This window comes from Ptychodera flava, chromosome 2 (assembly GCF_041260155.1).
Source record: "Ptychodera flava strain L36383 chromosome 2, AS_Pfla_20210202, whole genome shotgun sequence".
Taxonomy (NCBI): Eukaryota; Metazoa; Hemichordata; class Enteropneusta; family Ptychoderidae; genus Ptychodera; species Ptychodera flava.
Window position 1 is genome coordinate 47,350,865 of NC_091929.1, and position 22,309 is coordinate 47,373,173.

The 22,309-nt window shown below is 43.4% G+C and overlaps 1 protein-coding gene across 2 annotated transcripts in view; it reads right to left on the bottom strand.

Moving 5' to 3' along the window:
- The window catches only part of LOC139122556 (small ribosomal subunit protein mS35-like), a 34,400-nt gene that overhangs the window by 9,864 nt on the left and 2,227 nt on the right, over positions 1–22,309 (bottom strand). For both annotated transcript variants that reach the window (XM_070688064.1, XM_070688053.1), the window contains exons 2-4: positions 3,274–3,347; positions 2,808–2,975; positions 1,948–2,008 (exon numbers count right to left, since the gene is read on the bottom strand). In XM_070688064.1, coding sequence (XP_070544165.1) covers positions 1,948–2,008; positions 2,808–2,975; positions 3,274–3,347 — 303 coding nt within the window. The remainder of the gene's footprint in view (positions 1–1,947; positions 2,009–2,807; positions 2,976–3,273; positions 3,348–22,309) is intronic.

Sequence of the window (22,309 nt, forward strand, 5' to 3'; positions counted from 1 at the left end):
AATCTCAATGTCACTTGGTTGCCACTGGTTTCCTTTATCTATTACAATACCATCAGTGATAATGATAAGCTTATGCTGGGTTCAGCTACAATTTTGCCAATGATAAATATTTATCAATCCCCATCTCTTGACCTTGTTCAGCAAATTCATTGTTCATTGAGCTTTTTCTCATGACTTTGTTCAACTACTATTTAAGACTTTTAACTTTTGGCTGACTGCAACTTCAAGGTCATGGAAGATGTATCTGAAACATGTTTACTGAAGAGATACAAAGGCAAGGCAGCAGGAAATTATTTGAGTTCAGGAAATTTCACAGAATAACTTCACTGATCACAAATCCCTTGCATGCCTAGGCATTGTTTACTGAAACCTTCAAATTGGCAAGGCAGGTGCTTCCTGATATAATAAAGAAATGTTTTATTTAAAGTAAAAAAATGTGTCAAATTATGAAGCTCATTCAATTATTATTTGAGTAAATATGTAAAAGAACATCTGTAGCAACCTGCAAACTGAATTTCAAATCAATGCAGTCAACGCCTTCTGTGATAAAAAAATTCTCAAAAACTGAGAAAACAGGAAAAGAATCATGAAATATACAAATTGCAGACATTCTCAGTGTTGCAGCCAGGACGCGCCCTTGTGACAATGTCCCCAAAATGGAACCTGTTGTCCCACATTCTTGCATACTTGTGAGTCCCCTCGGCCACACTCATGAGTCAACTGTGTTGGGTGTAGTCTGCAAGTACTAGTAATATCTGATACTGACAATGACCTTGTTTTCCATGATTATTTTGAGGCTTATATTTACGTACTTTTGGAGCTATGTTTAAAAGTAATTAGAACTCTAAATTTGATATCATGTAGCTTGCTTCTAGTACAACTGAGCTCTAATTAGCGGCAGATATGGTACTCTCAGATATGGCAGATATGGTGGACAAAATTGTCCCAGGGGCTGTCTTTTGTCTGGAGTTAAGCGATGTACTCATTGCTCCGATAAAGTTTGTGTGTGATGTGTCACTGTGAGTGCTTCATGAACTCTATCACGTGTGGAGGGGTTGCAAACAGAAGAATTGTAACAACTTAGCATGGTTGTTGAACCATTCTTTTATAAGGGTCAGGATTTGGCCGAGCGGTTACGACTGTGGTGTCTTCACTAGGTGAAGGGGTGCTGTACATCGTGAGTTTGAATCTCATTGAAAATCTACTGAATTTCATTTATCACAGCAATTTGACATTTACTAAAGACGGATTCTGATGGAGTTCTCCTGGATTCATGATAAGGTCAAAGGTCATTCTGTATTGATGATTGACCAGACTCATCAATGCACACGTCATGTTGTACCAAAATGTTTTGTTGATTCTTCAACAGTATGTGAACATTTCTAATTTGCTAAATTGCCAGTTTCCAGTATTTAGATGAATATGTAAGTACATACTACCCTTTTCAGTAATAGAGCGCGAAGCCACTGCAGTGAACTGCAATAAAACTGCTCACACTAATTAGTTTCAGCTGTAGCCAGCTGGCAAAGTCGACAACATTGTATGTCCCATGCAGACAGTTTGTCTGGGGAAGTTGAAATAAAAAAGATTTGTACATGGACCAGTGCACGGTAATGTTACATTGTATCTTAATCTTGAACACAGGGTGCCAATCGTAAACTCTCATTTACAACTCGAGCCTCAGACAGAGCTAGTTTTGCCTTTGTACAAGCAGACTTTTTGGTCTTTATCAAGTAGCCTTGTTCAACACCAAAGTGTCCAGGGCTACAGCTGAAACTAATTAGTGTAAGCAGTTTTATTGCAGCTCACTGCAGTGGCTTCGCGCTCTATTTCTGCAAATGGTTGTAATGTAATCTCTTCTAGTAAAGTTTTGAAGTTCTTGACAACTATTTCCATTTAACAACAAAGAAATCCAATTATAATGAAAAAACATTAGGCTCACATTACCTTTGAGTACAGCACAGTGTTCCTTGACAGCTGGTGGGGTCAAGTGTAAAAAATTTGGAATCTAAAATATCAAGAAGACACAAACCAGTGTTAAGCAATGTACGGTACATTCCTTGCTAAAACTACTGCAGAGTCTGATACAAATCTGATGAATATCTGTTTAGTCAGAGGAACAAAATGGTTTGTGAAATATATGATAGGTAAATGTGTGTGCACAATACGGTGCAGCTTGTTTGTCCAATGTAGAAACATATTTTATATATTGAACACAATATTAGTACAAGTTAAAATGATAATGGAGATGGGGGACCATTCCAGAACGCTTTGACAACCTCTACCATCATATTGCTTGCGCAATTGTGACTTTCACGTCTGGCTATCAATTTTTGCAACAGTTTCAAGATTTTCTTTCAATATTTATTTCATTTAACCAGATCACTGTAAATCAGTCAGTTCATCATTTTTGTTTTCCAAATTCTATGAGGGGAGGGGGATGTTTGCTATGAAGGGAGGGGGGTGTTTGCTAGAATATAACCCCAAAGTTGAAGGACCACACAATGTGCTATAGGGGAGGGGTGTTTACCCAAGTCAGGGTGCTTACCCTATGTGATACAGTAACTATCGCTGCGGAAACATTTCAAGGTACCACAATTCCCAGCACCTAACAGTGTGACGGCGGTTTGCGTGTTTTAGCTTCATTGCAAAACCCATGTGGAGATCATGATCAAATGAAGAGTTTCTGTGAAATACCTGGATTTCAAAACCCCTCAATAATTCTAAATCTACTCTTGTAATTGAGGGAAGGTAAGCATAAATACCAATGTGTTGACAGTCTCTGTGTTTGGCATTGCAGTACATACCTTCATGAGTTCAGTATTGCCTAATTTGGATGGCTGAACACCTTTCTTGATTGGATAACCCATACGTATTGGCATTGGTATGGCTGAAGGTTTAAAAGTGACCGCTGTGGGCCACACAGCAGACCAGTCTTGGTTTTCTTTCATTTTAAGATGTCTTGGTGGGATAACCTGTAAAAGATATCACCTGTTTCATTCTCAAAGGGCTGTATGATGGTCAATTGTATGCAGATCCAACTCATTTCATCAGGGCTTCACTCACTTGTTATCTCTGCTTTCATATTTAGAGTAGCTGATACATTAGTATAGTTGAAACTCAAATCACATACCGACAAGAATGTCTCCCATCTAAAGCAAAAGCAATGATAAAATGTAATTATTGAGCAAAAACTAATGTAAATAGTGTTGTTTTGATGAAGTTCTATGAAGGACAGAATATAACTCATGCCCCAATCTAATTCTGACTGACCTGTCGTCGCTGAGCCCGTCTCTTCATTTCTGCAAGAATTCTTGTCTTTCTGACGTTGATCTGAGGAGACAAATCTGGAAGGAAGACACACAGAGTTAACAAGAAACAGTGTGTTTGCATGGTAAGTTGTGTCACATGGTAAGTTGTGTCACATGGTGTGTTGTGTCACTTGGTGTGTTGTGTCACATGGTGTGTTGTGTCACACATTGTGTTGTCACATAGTGTGTTATGTCAGTGTGTTGTGTCACACGTTGTGTTGTCACATGGTGTGTTGATGTGTCAGTGTGTTGTGTCACATGGTGTGTTTTATTACATGCCTCGTATATCGAACGTCGCGCGCTCCATAGGATTCAATGGTAACTTGCCGATGACGTCGCGGGCCGCATAGTCATCACTGGACTGAAAGTGAACTGGAACTATTTTCAACTTGAAAACTTTTGCATGTAAAAGTCTTGAAATTGCATGTTTTACACAGAAAATCCGGTTTTTGGAAAATTTTCGCATAAAAATATTGATAAACCGCATTACAGTAGTTTAAATATATCAATGCGCCATTCGAGGATGAAAATCGTTCTATTTTTAACCGTTTTTCGTCTAAAATGAAAATAAAGCATTTGTCTATAATTTGCCAATAAAGGTAAACATTTTTGTTGCAAACTGAGTAAGAGAGGCATGTAATAAAAACATTATAGCCCAAACAAGGGACTATGTACCCTCGGGGCAGGAGACCATTTGCCCTCCTTACGTCGGGCAAATGGTCACCTACCCTCGGGCACATAGTCCCATGTTTGGGCTGTAATATACAGTGTCACATACATGTAGTGAGTGTGTTGTGTCACATGATGTGTTGTGATCAAAACACAATGTGTTGACATGCCATCCAACTACGGCTATATGTAGTGCTTAGTATTTTGACTGTTTGATACTTGTCAAGAAAATGTCAACATTTTAGTTGTTTTAAAACCCTTTTCCTGCCAAGTCGGTGAAAATCCGCTTGAAATTCGGTGTAGCTAGAATCTGAGCAGCCACGGCCGTTATCCTGCCAAGGCGGGGAAATCGGGCTACTTTTTGGTACCCCCTTTCCTGCCTAGTCGACGGAACTACGTGTAGCAAACCCTTGCTCACGCTAGGGGTCGTTCGAGGACAGGTTTTGGGCGAGGAACGGCATTTGCTCTCGAAATGGGTTCACAGGGAGTCCAAGGACAGGGAAAGGTGCAGAACCTGTCCGCCAGTCCCCCACACCCGAGGGGGGTGGTTTTTTTTTTACCGCTTTTTAGCGGACTTGGCAGGATAGCATGGTGACGTTTTCTGGCGGAGTTGGACGTACTTGGCTGCCTGGCACTATACAGATTGCTGCCGAACTTGACCAACTCGGCAATGCTAATCTAGAAGGCTACCTCTTGCAAACGACTTGGCAGATATGCCGATGGTGCGAGACGAAAGTCACTTATTCAGTTGTGCGTGACTGAAAATGAGAACGTATTTTTGACGGGACGGCTCGACTTGTTCCTCCCATGGAACGGATATGAATACTCGGAAATACCATTACAAACTGGTGTCCGACGTACTAAGCTGGGCTTCAGCTCTGCAAGTTCAAGCCAGGCAACGTCCTTCACTGCCTTGGCCGTGCCATTCAATGGACGTAGCTTTGGATTTTTTATTTATTCCACCGTCCGAAGTACTGGCTCTGGTTTGCAGGCAAACGTATCCTCTTGCCGATGCATTGGTAACTACGTACGCTGTTTGCGTACAGAGAATTCAAAGGGCACATGAGGTCAATATGCTACATGTACGGGGATACCGTCTGCATTTAGCAGGGACTGCTTTTGTTATGCAAACCAGCTAGCAGTACAATATGGCTGCCAGCATGTGGACACGTCGATGGCTAGAACAATGGAAGCATATTGCGTTGCACCCGTGCATCGCAAAAGTGAACTGAAGACTTGGGGGTAGTGACTGGTTATCACTGGTTAGCTGCAGCCCAAGCCATGTCGGTACAAACCCGTACCTGACTGAGGACCACTCGATTAAGTCAGTAATGAACGGTAACACTCGTAAGCCAACTCCCAACTGAGCTGGCAAAACTACGTAAAGCTGTGCTTCAATGGCTCAGCCATGTCGTTAATACAACGGCAAAAACGTAGTTTTTGTGCTACACTGCCAAGTCGTTGGAGGTACGTATTCAATTGACCCTACCCTGGGGAAACAGGACAGGTTTGACGGTGCTGCTGCACCCCTAGCACGACCCTCAGGGTCTCTGACTAACAGACGAGTGAGGTGATGTTTGTGCCTAGCGGACGTACGTAATACTGAAGGAGTTTATTTCCGAAAAAAAAACATGAAACGGCAATAAATGACGCACTCCCAGGGGCAAACAAAGCCGGTGACCTCAATTTTTTTCTGCAGCAACCCTTGAGCTCCTTCCCCTGTCTACGGGCATGTAGAAATTATCGAAGTCTAACACGTATAAGTACGGCTAAAACTACCCTGAAAATGGGCGATTTCTGCCAAAATGCCTGGCAGGATAACATGCAGGAGAGCCAATCTTTTGCAGGCACATATTATGGGGCGGTTTTCTACTGACTTGGGAGAATAACGGACAAGGGCACTCGGCAGGAAAAGTTAAACTTCAAATTGTTATGGATATTGTGGAGACCTCATGTACAAAACACAGACATCTAACACTGTCGCATTTCTTCGATTGACTGAAACTGGATGATATACTTTCAAGTGAAAAGAGCCACAGCATACTTTTAAAAAAATTTTGATTTTTTGAAAGCAAGATATAGATCATGGTGCGATGGACTAAAGTCATTTGGACCAATGACAAATTTGACCCGAGCCATTTCCATCACACATTTTGCCAACCCTGGTATAACTGAAATCTTGGTTCTGTTAATAACAATACGCTACACTAAAAAAATAGTTGACAGTGCATGAAAGACTGAAAAAACAATGGATTGACCACTGAGTTAAGTTTTCCTTCAAATTCACCACTATCTTGCATCTTGTATCTTGCCTCAATCTCACCAAATATGACACATTAACCCTTTTCCTGCCAAGCGCCCTTGTCCGTTATCCTGCCAAGTCCGTAGAAAACAACCCCCTTTTCCGTGCCTGCAAAAGATTGGCTCTCCTGCACGTTATCCTGCCAGGGATTTTGGTAGAAACCGCCCATTTTCAGGGTAGTTTTAGCCCTACTTATACGTGTTAGACTTCGATAATTTCTACATGCCCGTAGACAGGGGAAGGTGCTCAAGGGTTACTGCAGACAAAAAATTGAGGTCACCGGCTTTGTTTGCCCCAGGGGGTGCGTCATTTTATTGCCGTTTCATGCTTATTTTTTTCGGAAATAGACTCCTTCAGTGTTGCGCATGTCCGCCAGGCACAAACATCACCTCGCTCATCTGTTAGTCAGAGACCCTGGGGATTGTGCTAGGGGTGCGGCAGCACCGGCAAACCTGTCCTGTTTCCCCAGGGTAGGGTCAATTGAATACGTACCTTCAACGACTTGGCAGTGTAGCACAAAACTACGTTTTTGCCGTTGTTCTAATGACATGGCTGAGCCATTGAAGCACAGCTCCACGTACTTTCGCCAGCTCGTTTGGGAGTTGGCTTACGAGTGTTACCGTTCATAACCAACTTAATCAAGCGGTCCTCAGTCAGGTACGGGTTTGTACCGCCATGGCTTGGGCTGCAGCTAACTAGTGATAACCAGTCACTACACCCAAGTCGTCAGTCTCACTTTTGCGATGCACGGGTACAACGCAATATATGCTTCCATTGTTCTAGCCATTGACGTCTCCACATGCCTGGCAGCCATTGTGGCTAGCTGGTTTGCATAACAAAAGCAGTCCCTGCTCAGTACCCCTTTTCCTGCCGAGCGCCCTTGTCCTTTATTCTCCCAAGTCAGTAGAAAACCGCCCCATAATATGTGCCTGCAAAAGATTGGCTCTCCTGCATGTTATCCTGCCAGGCATTTTGGCAGAAATCGCCCATTTTCAGGGTTGTTTTAGCCGTACTTATACGTGTTAGACTTCGATAATTTCTCTACATGCCCGTAGACAGGGGAAGGAGCTCAAGGGTTACTGCAGAAAAAATTGAGGTCACCGGCTTTGTTTGCCCCTGGGAGTGCGTCATTTTATTGCCGTTTCATGTTTATTTTTTCGGAAATAAACTCCTTCAGTATTACCCACGTCCGCTAGGCACAAACATCACCTCACTCGTCTGTTAGTCAGAGACCCTGAGGGTCGTGCTAGGGTGGCAGCAGCACCGGTTTCCCCAGGGTAGGGTCCATTGAATACGTACCTTCAACGACTAGCAGAGTCGCACAAAAACTACGTTTTTGCCGTTGTATTAACGACATGGCTGAGCCATTGAAGCACAGCTCCATGTAGTTTAGCCAGCTCAGTTGGGAGTTGGTTTACGAGTGTTACCGTTCATTACTGACTTAATCGAGTGGTCCTCAGTCAGGTACGGGTTTGTACTGACATGGCTTGGGCCGCAGCTAACCAGTGATAACTAGTCACTACACCCAAGTCTTTATGGTAGGGGGGTCGCGCGCTCAACTAAATTCCTTCACTGGGGTGTGCTCATTGAAATACGTATGAAAAAGTGCCATCATGAAGAAGGTGAAGTCGTCGTTCAAGAAGAAAAAAAAAGTGTAATAAAATAAAACTATTTACAAACTTTGTGTGTGTTCTTTTCTGTTCTTTAATTTTTATTTTGAGCAATGGTTTTCTCCGCTGAAAAGTTGGCGAAATTTGGTTCAGGCTGGCGCGCGCTAAAAAAATGGCGCGTCGATTTACGTCGTTGCTGTAACTTTGAGACAAAACCCGGAGGCCGTCTTTCTAGGTAGAAAAATCCTATATGTGTCATTTTATAGACCAGAATTCGACCTATATGATGGTGGTTACGTATCGAAAATCGGGCAAATGACGGCAAAAATACACAAAATAAAGATTTAAAACTTGATTTTCCTTTTTTTCTGCCGTATGATTCATATTATACGGAGCCAGTTCATAAATATTTGAAATTTCAGCTTTCTAATGATATGAAAATTGTACGGATTCGAGTGAACATGGTCTCCGGAAATTACAAAATACTTTCTGTGACAGAGCGTATATAGCGCAAGCTGTCATGGGGGGTCATCTGAACAATAACGCCTACCCGGCGCTCAAGAGTTTTCTGACCTCATGGAGCTTCTACGGATTCATATGCAAATATTTCAAGTTCTCACAAAGATAAAATTTCGGGAAAGTTTTCAGGTAAGTCAAAATAAGCCCTTTGAAGTTGTTTTTGTGTCGATCTGATTTTTAGTTCGAAATTAGAATGTTCATTCTTTTTCTGTACTTGTTGCCATGTTACGATCTTTTTCAGTTTGTTGACGTCGCGATGTCGATCGAATCGAACGATTTTAAATTCTCCCTACTTGTTGTGGTGTGCTGAAGTCCCGGGACTTCGATCAGCGTACAAATGATCGTCATACATGTTTGAAAGTTATAAAATGTTCAAATAAATTGTTGTGTCCAATTTCCGTTGTAGCTGTCTGTTGTGTGTTCGTTCACTAGACGGCAAAATTTGCGATTCGCGTTTTCCCGTGTACCGTCAATTTGATCCCGGAAGTACCGGTAACACAGGTTGCGCCGGTCCGAGCGAGCGTTCAGATAGGGAATGTAAAATCTATGTAACTGCGATTTTCGTCATGATTTCACTTTAAAAGGAGTTCCAATCGGCAAAAACACTATCGAACAATTTGAAATTCTCGTTTGCTAAACCGCGAAAATGAAATTTACCGTGACTGAATTATGAATGAGAATGTAAACATGAATGATTGATGAGACGGCCTTGTCGCAATACAGTTTAGGGACCGTGGTTTACATCGTGGATGGTAACATCGCAACTGCAGATTTACTTTCTGGAACTAAATTTCCAGTACCGAGCAGTTCCGTTTACACTTCTTACCGTTTATTAAATTCCGTCGATGTCAGATAAACGTGTACGTAGAGCTACTAAATGTCGGAGCTGGAAGACAGATCAAGTTAGCATGAATCAGCTGAGCGATCTAAAAATAGCTACTGTAGACGTCTGTGCGGAACTTCCGGTTTATACATCCGTGGTGTTGCAATGCGAACGCTCGGTGTTTTTCGTTTCTACATGATAAAATTCAACACTATGAAGCAGTAACGAAATGATCGAGCCGTATTTAATATTTTGCTGACGTAAATCGAATTCATGACGATCTTGTATCGCTTATAACATGAAGACAGACCATTGGTCATGCTTGCATTGTGCGTATGCCCTCTGTGGGTCATTGAGTTTTAGTGTTTACTATGTATTGCGTCTATTACTCACTGCTGTACTGATGAATATGAAGTTAGCATTCAGATTTTTTACTTGTAATAGTTATCCTGTTTGTAAATACTACTACTACCACTACTACTAATAATAATAACAATGATGATGATAAATTGTGATGATGATGATGATGATGATGATGACAAAAATATTCATTTCTATAAAAAAAAGTCTGGTAATTTCTGATTATTACCAATCTCTGATGGCATGATGCAATCTACAAAATGACTTCATTTGAAATATAGTAATCATTAAGAGTTTTGAAAGATAAAAATATGATCTATTTTTTATTTTTGCTTTAAGGTCATGACAAAGATAAATCAAGAAAAATATATGTTATTGGAGAAGAGTGTGACAGAAAGGGGATAACAAGAGAGATACTGGAAGGAAATGGTGTTTATGCTGTAGAAAATATAACTGAAATGGTTGTAGTTGAGCTAGAAATTTATGGAGCCAAAGAAGGGATAGAGTGGAAGAGAATCTGCAATTGGATTGACAATTTGTATGGAGAGAGAAACATCCTTCAACAGTCACTGCGAACTTCTTTCCAAAGTATGATGGCAAAAGAGACAAAGCAAAAAGAAACCATAATATTGCATGTATTGAGCAGATAAAACAACAAAAATACTATCTATCAATTAAAAGAGATATGTCATCCAGTTCAAGAAACATGTACTGTACAATAATATGTTTATTTTATTACACTGTCATACTTCTTGGACAAGTTTCATGTATTTTCAAAAGAACTTCATGATGGCTGACCCAGTAAAGGAACTTTGAAAATCTTCACAGCTTCTTTGTTTATTAGCGCAACACACGTGTAGGTCACACAGAATACTGAAAAGAAATACTGTCAGAGCACCATTAACTAATCTTTTAAGGTTTTGTTTCACTATTTCGATTGAGTGCGTGTCAGTTGTTCGATCTTGTTCTACTCCCAAAGCATGTTGACGCAAACACTAATTATCTTATCAGTCAGACACACTGTTATTGTTGACATTTCAATTGTAGTCTCTACTAGAATTCACTTGTAAACAAAAAACAACACAGATAACACTCTCACATGATAAATAGACAATGTGAACCTGTGCAACTTACCATGCTTTAGGGAGTAGTTGAAGAATCTACAATAGGTAAAACGGGGAATTCTAAGGCGCGCATGCTTACAGTAACCATTGTACAAACAAACCTATGTGGCCTAAAGTGACCATAGAAATATGTGTATTCCTGTGTACATGCTCACTCACAATGTTTTTTGTTTGTACTCTATCACATGACTTATTCCACGTTCATTTTCCATTGAACACTACAGTAGTCTGCACACATTTTTATTCCAGAGTAGGCCCACTGACACTCACAACAACAGTTAAGAAATCACTGACAAATGGCAAATACATTATGGCTTTCTAATAATGTCATTTCTGTTGTCATGGTGATAAGAAACACCTATAATTACATAAAAATATTCTCTCAATGATATTCAAGCAAAATAACTTAATTGAACATTGTTTTTGCTTTTAATATGGATATTTGAAAGTTTTACGTCAAACCAGTATTTGTTGCCATGGAAACCAATTCATAATATAACGTTTCCATAGAAATCATATAATTTGGCATTTTTGACAAATTCTGATACCACCAGTGTAAGAGCACCCTAAGAAACCTACTGGTGTGGAAAATCTTCTATTTGGTTTAAATATGAAGAATCTATAAAGAATTTTAAATTGACCAATGGCAAGTCACCATATCCTAAGTTTTCAGCATTTGACCATGGTGGGTTTTATCAATTTTTATGAATTTAACAGTTTTTTAACGAGAAAACTGTGTCTCATTGAACAAATTCATTTTGGAAAGTGATAGTATGGAGAAATTGAATGTAATTTTTATGTTACATCAGAAATTTTAAATTCCCCTCAAAACGAGAGCGGCCTAAATATGTTAATTTATGCAAATTGGCATTTTTACTACACTTTACTCAAAATAATTCACAATTTTTTTCACTTTCAATTGGCGATATCTCGGCCATTTCTGGGTCAATTTTGATCAAACAAAAGCTTTCTGTTTCTTTTTGTAAGATCTTACAGGAAATACCAATACAATATGCACATCTAACTTCTAAAAATTTCATGTGACCCCCCTATCTTCAGTTCACTTTTGCGATGCACGGGTGCAACGCAATATGCTTCCATTGTTCTAGCCATCGACGTGTCCACATGCCTGGCAGCCATATTGTACTGCTAGCTGGTTTGCATAACAAAAGCAGTCCCTGCTAAATGCAGGCGGTATCCCCGTAGCATTGCAATGACCTCATGTCACCTTTTGAATTCTCCGTACGCAAACAGCGTAGTAGTTACCAATGCGTCGGCAAGAGGATACGTTTGCCTGCAAACCAGAGCCAATACTTCGGACGATGGAATAAATAAAAAATCCAAAGCTACGTCCATTGAATGGCACGGCCAAGGCGGTGAAGGACGTTGCCTGGCTTGAACTTGCAGAGCTGAAGCCCAGCTTAGTATGTCGGACACCAGTTTGTAATGGTATTTCCGAGTCGTTCATATCCGTTCTATCGGAGGAACAAGTCGAGCCGTCCCGTCAAAAATACGTTCTCATTTTCAGTCACGCACAACTGAATAAGTGACTTTCGTCTCGCACCATCGGCATATCTGCCAAGTCGTTTGCAAGAGGTAGCCTTCTAGATTAGCATTGCCGAGTTGGTCAAGTTCGGCAGCAATCTCTATAGTGCCAGGCAGCCAAGTACGTCCAACTCCGCCAGAAAACGTCACCATGCTATCCTGCCAAGTCCGCTAAAAAGCGGTAAAAAAAACCCAGCCCCCTCGGGTGTGGGGGACTGGCGGACAGGTTTCTGCACCTTTCCCTGTCTATCAACTCCCTGCGAACCCATTTCGAGGGGAAAAGGCGTTCCTTGTCAGAAAACCTCTCCTCGGATGACCCCTAAATGCACAGGGGATAGCAAAACGTAGTGCCGTCGACTTGGCAGGAAAGGGGGTACCCAAAAAGGGCCCGATTTCCACCGGGTTGGTAGAATAACGGTCACCAGTGCTTAGATTCTGGCTACACCGAATTTCAAGCGGATTTTCACCGACTTGGCAGGAAAGGGGTACAGGCGGTATCCCCGTAGCATTGACCTAATGTCCCCTGAATTCTCGGTACACAAATAGCGTACGTATAGCAACCAAAGTCGTCGGCAACAGGATACGTTTGCCTGCAAACCAAAGCCAATACTTCGGACGATGGAATAAATAAAAAATCCAAAGCCACGTCCATTGAATGGCACGGCCAAGGCGGTGAAGGACGTTGCCTGGCTTGAACTTGGAGAGCTGAAGCCCAGCTTAGTACATCGGACACCAGTTTGTAATGGTATTTCCGAGTCGTTCATATCCGTTCCATCGGAGGAACAAGTCGAGCCGTCCCGTCAAAAATACGTTCTCATTTTCAGTCACGCACAACTGAATAAGTGACTTTCGTCTCGCACCATCGGCACCATCTGCCAAGTCGTTTGCAAGAGGTAGCCTTCTAGATTAGCATTGCCGAGTTGGTCAAGTTCGGCAGCAATCTCTATAGTGCCAGGCAGCCAAGTACGTCCAACTCCGCCAGAAAACGTCACCATGCTATCCTGCCAAGTCCGCTAAAAAGCAGTAAAAAAAAACCAGCCCCCCCTCGGGTGTGGGGGACTGGCGGACAGGTTTCTGCACCTTTCCCTGTCTATAGACTCCCTGCGAACCCATTTCGAGGGGAAAAGGCGTTCCTTGTCAGAAAACCTGTCCTCAGATGACCCCTAAACGCACAGGGGATAGCAAAACGTAGTGCCGTCGACTTGGCAGGAAAGGGGGTACCCAAAAAGGGCCCGATTTCCACCGAGTTGGTAGAATAACGGTCACCAGTGCTTAGATTCTGGCTACACCGAATTTCAAGCGGATTTTCACCGACTTGGCAGGAAAAGGGTTAAAGCCCCAATAGCTGCAAATGTGTAATAAACCAATCTCAAAATATCCTCAGTTTTCCAAGAGTTTTCTTTGAAATAAGACCCATTAAAGACCAAAAAAGCATATAACACTGTCATAAGTGTCAAAAGTGGCATGCAAATTCAAATGTCGTAACATCATTTTAGATTTTCCGCCATTCTCAAAAACTAATCATAAGACAGAGAAAATAAAGATTACAGCGACAAAATGTTGGCCATCATGTGTTGTGCATTCAAGTAAATAGAATCATGCTTGTTTCTGGGAAGATCACGGTGCATATGCGCAGGAAATACTGTATTTTTTTGTTCTTTTCCGTGGGGGCATTATTTAATAATCACGGCACCCGTTTAATATTATTTAACGTGTTAAAATATGTAGGTATGGTCCAAATCAGCCAGCAGTGATACCTCTATACACGTCCTTCAGTCGGCACATTTACATGAACCAACTTTGGTTTGAAAATAAAATCATGAAAATAATGCAGTGTAACATTTGCAACTATTGGGACTTTAACCCTTTTCCTGCCGAGCGCCCCTGTCCGTTATCCTGCCAAGTTGGTCAAAACCGGCCCCCTTTTCCGTGTCTACAGAAGATAGGCTCTCCTGCACGCTTTCCTGCCAGGCATTTGGCGGGAAAATACCGCATTTTCGGGGTACGATTACCGACCATATACGTGTTAGACTTTTTTGCATGCCCGTATAGAGGGGCAACCGCTGATGAGGTTGTGTCGAGAAATGACGAGGTCTTGGGCGTTGTTTGCCCCGGGGGACGTGCACTTTTATGCCCTTTTCTAGCTTACTTTTGCGGAAGTAAAGCTCGTTCGCCGGCACACACGGCCACACCGGGGAAACATCACCTCGCTCGTGGGTTAGTAGAAGACCCAGGGGTTAGTGCTATGGGTGCGGCAGCACCCTCAAACCTGTCCTGTTTCCCCTGGGTTGTGTCACTTGGCCACGTACTTTGAACGACTTGGAAGAGTCGCACAGTGCAGTCTGCTTTGACGTAGTGTCAACGACATAGCTTCGCCATTGAAGGAAGGCGTGTACGTAGTTTGGCCAGTTCAGTGCACACTTAGCTCGTTAGTGTTACCGTTTCCTAACAGGTTAGTTGTGCAGTTGTTACTAAGGTGCAGTTTTGTACCACCTTAGCTCTGGACAGTGCAACTGCTCTGTGCACTAACCCAAACGACAGATGGTTGGTACAACGTCTACGTCGCACGAGCACAGCCTCCGTTGGGCTGTGCCCCTCCCACGTGATACAACGCACGTTCATCCATTACTATAGCGTCCTTACGGATCTGCCAAAAACGAAAGTGGGGGTAAAAACAAAACAAACGAAAATATGCGATCATAGATAGTATTTTATTCGGGAATAATTTACATTATGCCGAACAATAAATCTTGGAGTCTGTCTCGACGTCCGAGTGCATGGTCCGTGTTTCAAAAATTACAATCGGGGTGGCAGATCCGTGTTTCAAAAATTATAATAGGGGGAATTGTACAAAATAATCCGTCTAAACAAAACAAACGAAAATATGCGATCCATAGATAGTATTTTATTCGGGAATAATTTACATTATGCCGAATAATAAATCTCAGAGTCTGTCTCGACGTCCAAGTGCATGGTCCGTGTTACAAAGATTACAATCGGGGGGATTGTACAAAATAATCCGTGTTTCAATTTACAATCAGCGGGATCGTAAAGCACAAACAAACGGCACAACCGTGCTCAAAATGTGATCATGGTCCGTGTTAAGAATACAGTCAAGCCACTGTTAGGCGAAGCTGTCCCCTGTCCGTTATTTACGTCGGGTTCTCTTGCTGATGGGTGTCGTCGGGGCTGTGTGAGTAGAGGTCTGCACGCCAACGCTCCTCTTACCTCGTAGCATCATGCGATGATGAAAAGCCGCAAAACACTCGCCCTCGTGAAGATGAACCCCGCACAGACTACATCCTTTGGACGTCTCAGACAGTCGTCCGCTCGCAGTGGTCTTACCCTCTCTGCTGCATACTTTACAGCATTTCTGCCGCCCCTCCAAACGGCTGACAACGTGCATCGGCTGATTTTGTGGATTTATGTACGAGGCAAGAGAAACGGTGGCCTCGACCTCTCTCACACTGGGCTGCGATCGCCCACAATAACCGCCAATGAGTTGTTTCCCGACACGCAGATGAAACATCTTATGGGTCAGCTTACTATCAGGGTGTACATCGAAGCATATATATGCATTTACCAGGGCAACATCAATCAGGTAACATGCCAGATATGTCCACCATCTGTGGTTCTTGCGCCCAGTGTGAAAGTACTTGCGCTTCTGGTTGGCTCGGTCGACGCCTCCCATGTACAGGCGATAATTATACAGCGACAGAGGCACTTGTCGCTGCTCGTCTCCCTCCCCCACTGGCACGCACTCCAAGGGTGGATAGACCGTATTCAAGATCAGCACCTGAGCGTTACTATCCTGATAAGCAGTGATGTTAAGACGAGAGTCCGTTCTGGTCGTGGCTTTCATATCCCCAACAGACAGAGGAAGGCGCTTCCTCTTACCCGGCGGAATTAATTGAGGGGGCATGGTGCGACGATTACGGCGGTTAAAACACCCACCACGTAGATCCCGGTCTCCATCAGCTCTCTAGCAGTAACAACCGTGCTAAACAGGCTATCACAGAATAGGCTGTGATTATATCCACAGAATGGCTGGACCAGCTCCATCGTAATTCTTTTCACCACACCTCGCTCCTGCCGTCTCCCATCAGTCCGATCCCGAAATTTCACACCTAGGTACGGTGCAAAGTTAGCGATGTATGCAGTGCTGAAGTCGCACAGCTGCCATATCTTGAAACCGTCTCGATCAGGCTTATGCGGTAATCTCTGCTTAAATTTAGAACGGCCCTTAAATCGCACCATGCCCTCGTCGATGGAGATCTCTCTACCCATCTTATAATTATTTACGCACCTGTCAACTATTGGCTCCATCCATGGATTGATTTTATAAAGGGATCCTCCTGACACCGACGTCGGCGGCGTGCCTCATCAGGATCACGACGTGGATCGTTCTCTGGGTCTGCCAGATGAAAGTATCGCATAAGCTGCTGAAAGCGACTGCGGGTAATCACAGTAGAAATACCCTGGTTTCTCAGAAAGGGATCGCTAGACCAATAATCCTCCACTGATGATTTACGGTCGATACCCATACAGACTAAGACGCCAATGAACGCCTCCACCTCTCGGTAGTCAGCGTTACGCCAGTATTTATCTATTTTCCTAGCGATATATCGCTGGTGGAATTTGGCGTATTTATTAGTCTCGTCCTTGGCCAATCTGATCAGTGTAGCTGGAATAACTTAAAAAAGTAATCGATCTCACGGGAGTGGCTGGGCAAGGTGAAAGTCGGTCCTCTCTCATGGTCAAAATCGGTCTCCTCAAATATATTAGCATCGGTAGTTTCCGACATACGCCAGACAGGAGGGGTGTCGTCCTCCGCCAACACAGCAGCAACGTCATCATCGTCGTCAGAGCTTGCCTCACCTACATACTGCCTGTCATAAAAGTCATCGTCCTCTGCCGCATCCTCGTCAACCTCCGAGTCGGACTCAGCGGTGATATCACCGTCGTCTGGGCGTCTGGGCCTGAACTCGCCCGTAGCGGCATCAAGGATCATATCTGGCTCAAAATCAGGTGGGCTATCCTGATAACGAACCCTCCGCACTATCTATCTTTTTCGGCGGGGACATCGCAGCACACGAAACTATGGCAGGAGCGGGCTGGGCAGCCTCTGCTGATGACGAGGACTCAAGCTCTTTCGCACTGGGCACAGGAACCTCTCCTGACGCAGGATGAGGGCTCATGGTGCACGCAAGAGGTGGTGTCTCTCCCGGAGCAGCCGGGGGAGAACCAATGGCATCAGCCGTCTCGTTACTCACTGTCTCACTAGCAGCAGTAGACGTAGTCTGTGCAGGTGAAGTATCTCCCACAAGAGCAGATGTAGTCTCTGCAGGTGAAGTAGTCTCTCCCGAGCAGCCGGGTGAGAACCACTGGCAACCGGTGACCCGTCATCATCCTCATCGGCAGAACGATCAGTCTTACGTTTACGCTTACCACTGGTTTTTCAGCCGGAGATAGCTTCGCCTTACAGGAGCGTTTCTTGCCCGACTTCTTAGAACGTTTACTAGGGACATCACAACGATCGCTACCACTACCGCCCGGAGACTCTGCATCTTTGAGCTTCAGTCGTCTGCTCGCCTTCAGAAAACTTTTGCGGTCTGTCAAGCTCATGTCTGGAACAGTGTCGACAGACTAGCAGGTCCCACCCTTTTAAAGCCACAGGGAAACAAAGCCCTGGACATGATTGGACGCAGGGGTGTTTATATATGCAGCCACCTGTTATTATAATGGACCTACGGCAATCAGTCCACCAACCGGCGCTGACATTCCTACCCGTCATGTAAATTGCCTGTCCGCACCATTTGATATGCTAATAATACTCATTTGCGATGCAAATCCCTCGAGCACTTAGCATAACATAGTCAATGTCATTAGCATCTCAACTTGACATTCCGTCCAGCTGGGTACGTGGCATGCGCACCTGCCACCCAAGGACGTTGGCCCAAGCCCATGTTTAGTACGGGTGGGAAACCCGTATCTTTAACCTCATGTCCCTTCTAAGTACGCCTGCGCAGGGCGTATTGTCATCCAAGTCGGTGACAAGCCAACCCGACAGATCGCCCATTAAGCAGTAATGGACTAGACTCTCTCACAGCCCCTTGCCTGCTTCACCTCTGACCATAATACCGCCCTCAGAAGGTGAGCCGAGCGAAGCTCGGCTCAGCGAGCCGGCGAGGGGCTGTTAACAATTGTTTTTTCGATTTTATTTTCGATTTTTTTGATTGGTTGTCAAAACTCCACCCATACTTTTTCCATTTTGCCTGCCATTGGACCAGCTTTCGAGACAGACATGTCTTATGATATAAGAAGTGATATCGGTGTTGATAGCACACTGCTCAAATATCTGAGGCTTGTGTACTGTTACGCAATTGCCGAAATAGATACTAAAGACTGAATGGTTATATGCACATGACCATATGCTACAGAATCTACTAAGTTTTGACAGAAATACAAATTTAGTAATCAAGCACTGACAAAATTGCTGATGACTAGACAGTTGTCGATATTGACAGTAATGCCTATGGACGGTAGACCAATGAAATAGTAATTTTAACATGAATTATTGCATACTTTTGGACTGTTATGAAGTTGACATGTGTAAGAGAACTGAACCTTGGACCTATCTCACTCAGTGACTGGTCTAAATTTACAAGGAAATGTTATGCAACGGTTGCAGACAAACGTCAAAACAAAACATCCTGTATTATATTAAACCAACACTTACAGTTCAGTAGACGGTTCTGGAGTATAAGACTGCCATTGTAGAAATAAGACATGTACATAATGTCATCATTGCCAAATTTAAAGTTTCCATCTCTGAGGAGAAGTAACTGTTACGAATAACTATGCACAGCTCTTTCAATAGTATTACGGTTGGGACAGTGATGACGTAGACTGGCAAGTACAAAGGTCCTACGTTTAGATAAGGGGACAGAGTTGTTTGTTCTTCTTTAATTAATTAACTTCGCAGCTGCACCAGACTTATGTTTGACAGATAACACAGTCTGTCAATTACGATAGGGGTGGAAACAGAGGCATAGATTGGGCCTCGACGGCGCCTAACATGTAATAGCATATGGCCTATCAGAAAAATCGGAAAAAAATTCGAAAAAACAAGTGTTAACAGCCCCAAGTTCCGCTACGCTATACACGGCTGGCTCAGTGAGCGCGCTTGTTAGAAATACCGTTGAGGGCGCATAACTGCGTAGCGAACGAAGGGGCTGTGAGAGAGTCTATAATGGACTGGCCGTCTCGTTCTTGTACGGCAACGAACAGTGCTTCAGCGGCTTGTTTAGGTCATAACCGTCGCCTGCCAAGCGGCTTACCCAACTAAGGCGGTCAAAGATGAAGGATGCCAAAATTGTCAACAGCTGTCTCGGCCTCGTCCATTGGGCAAACATGGCTCCTTCAAATAACGTGGCCAGCACGTCTACGTCATCAGCGGTGATGACGACCCGTCATTGACGCCCGAGTGCGTAAAACTCGGAATATACCAACAGGTACCTCTACCTGAGTCGGTCATACTACGGTATAAACCAAACACAGGTCTGCCAACTCCCGTTAGACTCGGCCGTTAGCCGAACTTCACAGGGACAACATAGGCGTAACAAGTCGGTGAACAACGGTTCACGCACCTAACCGCAGCCGCCAAGTCGGTGAACAATGGTGTCAAATTTTGAGGCCATGTTCGTGAATGGCAAGGCTGAGGCGGTGTGTTTCGTTGCACGGCTTGAACGTCTAGAGCCAAGTGCAGCCGACAACGTCCGACATCTGAGTGGGTAGTCTTTTCGAGAAGGTAACAAGTCGGTTAAAAGCGGTGGTTACCCTTCACAAATGTCGCTCAAGTCCGTTCGGATCAGTTCCATGTCAGGGACTAATCAAGCCGAGTCCGTCAAATCCGTCCGCACTTCCCGTCAATCAGGACTAAGTCCGTGATTTTCGTCTCGCACCATTGGCAAAAAATTGCACCGCCAGCTGAGGCGGTCTTAGGCGGTTGCCTTACAGATTAGCGTTGCCGAGACGGTCAATTTCGGCCGCAATCTATGTAGTGCCTCAGAGCCAAGTTAGCCCAAACTCCGCTAGAATACGTCACCGTGCTAACCTGCCAAGTACGCTACTCGTCCCCCCCAAAAAAACCAGTCCCCCAACAGGGTGGGGGACTGGCTGGGTAGCTTCCGCACCTTTCCCTGTCGTTGGACTCTCTGTGAACCCATTTCGAGAGCAAACGCCGTTCCTCGCCCAAAACCTGTCCTCGAACGACCCCTAGCGCGAGCAAGGGTTGCTACACGTAGTTCCGTCGACTAGGCAGAAAGGGGGTACCAAAAAGTAGCCCGATTTCCACCGCCTTGGCAGGATAACGGCCGTGGCTGCTCAGATTCTAGCTACACCGAATTTCAAGCGGATTTTCACCGACTTGGCAGGAAAAGGGTTAAAACCATCGTAAGACTGCTAGTGCTAATCTAACATACATGTATATACCAACGACCATTTTGTTAACTCAACGACCATTTTGTCAACTTTAAAACCATCGTAAGACTGCTAGTGCTAATCTAACATACATGTATATACCAACGACCATTTTGTTAACTCAGATGGCATCGCTGATGACAAAGAACTTAGCACGACTATGGTAAAATTTCCCAAAAGAAAGGAAACTTTGCTGCCTGTGCAACCTTTCAATGCAAAGCAGATCTGCTGGGCAAAATTTCTGAGCTTTCAATGGTCAGGAATTGTAGCCTGCTACGCAGCCAACAAGACACAAGAAGCTGGCTCAGGACCATAGGGCTACAATCATTGTACTGATGCTTACTGTAAAACCCCTATTAATTTGACCACTCTATTAATTCGACCGCCCTTTAATTTTCTCAAAACTTACTTTAATTTTACTCTTATCAGTTTGACTACGGATGGAAATTAGAACTTTTTCAATCTCTAATTATTTGACCACCCAATCATGACAAGCTGTTTTCAACATTTTATTTGCAATAAAATACACAGAACAATACAATGTACAGCACAGAATGTCTGAATCAGGACTTCAAGAAAGTCACTTTTATATGTTTCAATCATCCAAGATGGTCAGCATATCACTTATGAAATGTCAAAAAAGTTGAAATACCTCATATTTCGACCACTATAATTATTTTGGCTTTGTTAATTAACTTTGTTAATTTTCTTTAATTCAACTATTTAAAATCATAATTATTTTTACTGGTCAAATTGATTGGATTTTTACAGTACCCTACAAGCTGAGAAAAGTTATTGCATATAGTGCCAGTTCCAAAAACTTAAAATTACAGCTGCCAGTATTTCCTTTCCAAATGAAAGCCATCTCTGCTATAAAGCTGAACTATCAAGCTCTTAATTTCATTATAAATCAAATGGCATACTGATGAGGTCATTTTGAAGTGTCCAAGGTTTTACAGCAGCACCAAAGCATCATGCAGAGTTGCCACAGTATAGTAGATGTAGGTTTTGCTTGGGGTGTGCATTGGACAGCAAAACCAAAGCTACAGTACAGAGAGTCGGTTCCTATCTGAAAGTGCACTAGTTGGCAAACAGGATACCCTTGATGCCAGGGGCCGTCCTTTCTCTGTCTGTTTGCCTTTTGATCTAATTTTGCACCTACCCAGACGATGATACCTACATGTAACTTTTTCTCCAAATTACTGCCGTTTAACAAGTTTCTGTATGTCATTGACAGGTTTCTCACTGTTATGTCTGTGGTGATTGCCATCTCGGCAGACAGCACACAGAAACTTGTTAAGTGGCAGTTAATTACTCCTCAGAAGCAAACCCTGAAATATTTTCCTTGCTACTATTATGGAAGTGTTAGCTGATCATGTAATTCCAGTCCTTTTGAAAGTTATCAGTAAGAAAGTCTGTCAGCCTTGGTACAGTGAACTCCTACACTTCAGAAGAAATCTACAACCAGTCCTCCAGGAACTACATTGTAAATGGAGAAATACAATGTACACATCGAGTTAGTATCACCAAATTTTCATCTCTGAGCAATCTAGCAACTTCTGTCA